General features: G+C 39.7%; 1 protein-coding gene across 4 annotated transcripts; it reads left to right on the forward strand.

The window, feature by feature from the left end:
* Nucleotides 1–52: 52 nt before the first annotated feature.
* LOC118416787 (ketimine reductase mu-crystallin-like) lies at nt 53–5,148 on the forward strand. Of its 4 annotated transcripts, none has more exons than XM_035822031.1 (8): nt 53–185; nt 898–1,077; nt 1,716–1,860; nt 2,479–2,541; nt 2,857–2,958; nt 3,409–3,586; nt 4,386–4,507; nt 5,041–5,148. In XM_035822031.1, the coding sequence occupies exons 2-8, from the start codon at nt 908–910 to the stop codon at nt 5,134–5,136; spliced, it is 876 nt and encodes a 291-aa protein (XP_035677924.1). In that variant the 5' UTR covers nt 53–185; nt 898–907; the 3' UTR covers nt 5,137–5,148. The 4 variants fall into 4 exon arrangements, with proteins under 4 accessions (XP_035677924.1, XP_035677927.1, XP_035677926.1 ...); XM_035822034.1 differs by having other exon boundaries at nt 156–176; XM_035822033.1 differs by having other exon boundaries at nt 163–237.

Here is a 5,148-nt window from a genome sequence, read left to right on the forward strand (position 1 = left end):
ATATTGGGTCCAATGGTAAGATTCGTAGAAAGTGACAGAAACGCAGTAACACAGTCTCGTGCGGTTAATTAAAAAGACCAAACAAGCACGTACGTAATGCGCATGCGTCTGTCGCAAGGCATCCCGGGTAAGAGACCTTGACCTGTAGTGACCCCTCACTTTCAGCTGGTGGAAAGGTTGGAAAGGTAACATCAGGGCATGACAAGACCCTACGTGTACAAAGAGAAGAATGTGACTGTACAGAATTGTTTCAACCATCAACTTAAAACAGTTACTAAGTTAGCATTTATACCTCAAAATCATTTTACCTAAGACAGTATAACATACAAGTGTCAGCTAACGTTACATATTTTAAGTATTTCAGCTCAGAACCTCCAGTTGGCTCTAGTGGGGTTCTTATGACTTATAAGTTGCCTCATTCAGTTGTGTAATATTTTGTATTCTGGCATTATTTATTATATTATAAGCCTGGAGTCCAGCCTTCAACAGTTCACTTCAGTCTACTCCCAAAGGTTACGCTACTGACATTATGACTGTAAATGCAGAAATGTTCCCGGTGGTTTTATGTTTGCAGTTTTCGCCTTGCCAATTCACAGCAATTTATAATTTTTCCAAAACAGCATTTGACTACTGTAGATGGCGCTACTGTGAACACAAAACCACTGTGAACACTTTATTATCTCACTAACACAAAATTAGATCCCTGCAAACTTAAATGCATTAACAGTATTGGATATTATTCTGACAATACTGTAAATGCAGAAATGTTCGGGGTGGATTAATGTGCACGGTTTTCGCGGTGACCACTTTATCAAATCCCCGCGAACTTAAATGCATTACTGTAATACCCTTGAACCTTGGTCTGATGTCACAAGCCTAGTTTTTTTTCACTTTCAGTTTTCCCAAGATGGCATCCGCATCGCTGCCGCGAATGGTGTCAGCCGACGATGTTTCCCAGGTGCTGATGTACGCAGATCTCATCCCGCTGATGGAGAAGACTCTTGCGGATTTCTCGCGTGGAGACGGTACTGTGGTACAGCCCGTCAGGACTACCATCCCCGTGGAACAGCATCAGGGGTAACTTATATGCTAGTAGTACAGTCACTTAAGTCAGAAAGGCCACTGGCTTAATTGTAGTTTATGTATCTCAAGATTCTCAAGAGATTTTATATCTAAGCATCAATTCTCATAATTTGACAAGGTGCCATAATACTGCCACATGACAAAAAAAATACAGAGATGCATCAAAAGAATGCAGAATTATAATCCTGAGGTATATTTAGGTGTACTTTCAAGATGATTTTGAGAAGGCCGCTATGACAATTTTTTTTAATCTGGCAGTATTAGGGCACCTGGTGGAATCAAGAGTGATGTTATATGTATATAAGGCATTGATAGTCACACTTACACTTTTAAGTGTATTGAAGTAGCTTCAAATGGTATGATTGGCAAGGCTATTTAATGCAACATTGCAATGTCACACTGGTTTACTTCTTGACCCTCCTCAGGCTAGACGTTGTGTCCTTTAAATTGGTGATTAGGCACCTTATTATTAGAAGACTTTCCTTGCTCATCAACCCAGATATAAAAATGGGTACCTCAGATTTTGGTGAATCGTATGTGTTGGACTAGTTTTAGCTGAAGATAAGTGCTGAGATTGTACAACAAATTTATCATAAAAATTGTACTGTCTTCTCTGTTCTGTACCCTGACAGGTTTTTCCTGGTGAAACCTGGGTACCATGTATCCGGTGAGACCATGGCGTGTAAACTGCTGACCCTGTACCCAAACAACACAGACCGCCCCTCCCACCAGGCCTGCATCGTGCTGTTTGATCCTACTAATGGATCTCCACTAGCAGTAAGGATAAGCTTACTTCTCAGGCCATTGTATAATGTGACAACTCTTTTATGTTATACTTGCAGGCCTCGAAAACGTTCAATACAGGTGTTCCGGACCGTGTGATAACTTTTCGTATCACACAGATCCGCAGTTGTATCACACAGCTGGCTTCCTTCGAGTAAATGAAGTATTTTCAAACAGGCCAAGTACGGTGCGGTAGAAAATTTGAATATCGGATTCAGACGTTAGAATTGCTGTTGTTACAATCTTTTGTTTGAGGATCCCCACACAACATTTTCTCAACTTCTGGTGCTTTTCGCATCAAAATATGTGTTTTCTCAGGTGGGTATGACATAAATAGGTCCCAGCCCTCCCATGGGGCAGATCACCCTCCGGCCTTCGGGCGATCCTTCGACACCATGTTGTATTCTATATTGATTAAACTCTTTGTACCTTTTTGTATGTAGCTATACTAGTAGGATGTTGGGTGCTTCTACCCTTTGTCAAGAACTCAGCCCATGACTAATCCCAGCACAAAAAAGTTACCACTGTTTGCTGTATTTAAAACTTTATGAATTAATAGTAACTACAAGGTCTCTTACAAGCACAATATGTAAACTTTTTCTTCTCCTTCAGGTAATGGACGGGGGGCATATCACTGACATGAGGACAGCAGCAGCCTCTGCAGCAGCCACAAAGGTCAACTTGTACTTATTAAGTACAATTACTGAAAAATCAGATATTTTATTTACTTAGTAATGCTCCAGTATGGTAAAGTCAATTTTACCAGCATGTTGCCAGAGATGATAGTATACAAAGTTATAGAGGGTTAAAGTGTTCCCCTTGAAGTAAATAAAATGGCCTCACCACTCACAAAAATTTTTGACTGACTGACTCAGTCTTTTCCACAGCAATTGGTCACATAGCTGAAGAAGGCTCAGAGCAAAAAGACTGGCCATTTGATAGCACTATCACATGGCTAATGATGTATAATGTTGATGTGTTTTCCTACAGCATCTTGCCAAAGATTCCCCTCGCGTCCATGCTATACTGGGGACAGGTCACCAGGCGTACAGTCATTTCCATGCCCTGAACCATCTCTACAAGTTTGACCAGGTATGTATGGGTGATTCTACTCTTTCAGCAAATCCAACCATCTTAAAATAGTACACACTTAATACTGTGAAAGACACCAAAAATTTGATATATTTGGCAATTGTATATCATCTGTTATGACAATAACTAAATCAAACACTTTGACAGAGGTTAAGATGCCATAAAGTTATAAGCAAAGGTCTTTATTTGTTTCATGATTGTTGATAAATTTATTAACTCAGAGTGTAGATGAGACTAGACTTGTTTTTCTGTAAAAAGATAAGTGGACTGACTCTAGAAAGATCCCAATAAAAAAAATAAAACATCAAACTTTTATTGCCCAGGACATACGTGTAAATCAATATTGCGCAGTTTGCACTACATGATATTTCTGTATCACATCATAGCATGATCTGCTAAATGATAGCTAGAACTGTACTTCATTGTAGCATTTAAAATACTATACTTCAGGTGCGTGTATGGGGACGAACTCCAGCAAATGTACAGAAGTTTGCGGCAGAGACCGGAGCTACTCCATGTTCCACTGTGGAGGAGGCTGTAAAGGATGCTGATATCATCACAACGGTCACCATGTCAAGAACACCAGTCTTGAAGAAAGAATGGATCAAACCTGGTATCCACATTAATGGTCAGTTCTTTAAAGATGGTTAGATGAACTGTACAATGTATATCACTTTGTATGGTCCATTGTAAATAATATGATGGATATTTCCACTGTGTGACTGTAAATAGAAATACATTTGTATGACGTAAGACGTGTATTCTGCAAGTACACTTTGTTATGTGACAGATTGTACATGTTAGGATATAGCAAAACTGAAGTTTAGTTTCTGCTTACTAGTACAATAAATGTAAGCTTCAGCTAGTATGTAACTGAACTGACTGAGTATGTAATCTTTCATTTTCTATTGCAGTCCATGAACACACATGTAGATTTCAAAATTCCATTTGAGAAATTGCCAAAGTCTTATCAACAGTGAAGATGTTTCTGTTGTTGAGGTTCATGTGTGCAAAAACCACCACAATGTTCAAAATCATTTAAATTAACAAGATTACCATCCATCCTTTACACCCTCTCTACTGCTGTAGTATGATACTATATCATAGGGTTTCAGGACCAAGAAAGCTGTGTCGCTTACAAAATGACATGCTACTGGAAAGAGTGAAATGTCTCTGGGTGTTAAACCATGGTCCACTAGTACTGTTCATTTTACTAATGTCAAAAAGAGAAAGGGAAATTTCCCTTGCACATTTCTATAATGAAACTGTATGTACTGCACATATAGCATCTGTCTTTTCTGTGATGTTTGTTTGTCTAGTGGAAGAGTCGCTCAACTGTTTATTTGAGCTTACAACATAACTTACAATAACATGTATTAGAGATTACTTGTTGATGAGTTCATTTCTTTTCCATGTGCTGATGACAGCTGTGGGCGCCTGTGTTCCTGACTGGCAGGAGTTGGACCCAGAGCTGGTCCTCAGCTCGGTGGTGTATGTAGACACTAAGGAGGCTGCACCAAAGGAGTCAGGAGACATCATTTTGTCTAAGGTGCGAACTATAACATGTTTTTCCCTACCCTGTATGAATATGGCTCTTGAATATGAATTTTTTAGGTGATTATTACCATTAAACTACAGCTAACCTCCACAATGCAGAAAACAGAAGATGATAGAATGTCGAGAATGAATGAGTGAGTGAGTGAGTGAGTGAGTGAGTGAGTGAGTGAGTGAGTGAGTGAGTGAGTGAGTTGGAGTGATGACTTGGTGAGTGAAAGTGAGTGAGTGAGTGAGAGTGAGTGATGACTTAGTGAGTGGAAGAGAGTGTCACTGAGTGAGTGAGTGAGTGAGTGAGTGAGTGAGTTTGTGAGTTGGTGAGTGAAAGTGAGTGAGTGAGTTGGTGGGTGAGTATGTGATGACTTGGGGAGTGAGTGAGTCTAAGTGAGAGTGAGTGAGTCAGGAAGTTATCATCAATCAACTGTATTAAAGCCTATTTCAATCTTAAATAAGCCTGGCCACAAAAAAAGCTACAGATTCAAGTTCAACAAACATTTGACATGTTCTGTTCCTCTTTCCTCTCTCCAGGCTGAAGTGTATGGTGAGGTGGGAGAGGTCATCCTAGGAAAGAAGGAGGCCTTTAAAGACAAGACAACCATCTTCAAGTCACTGGGTCAGTCTTGATATAATGATTGA

The sequence above is a fragment of the Branchiostoma floridae genome, chromosome 5 (assembly GCF_000003815.2).
Source record: "Branchiostoma floridae strain S238N-H82 chromosome 5, Bfl_VNyyK, whole genome shotgun sequence".
NCBI lineage: Eukaryota > Metazoa > Chordata > Leptocardii > Amphioxiformes > Branchiostomatidae > Branchiostoma > Branchiostoma floridae.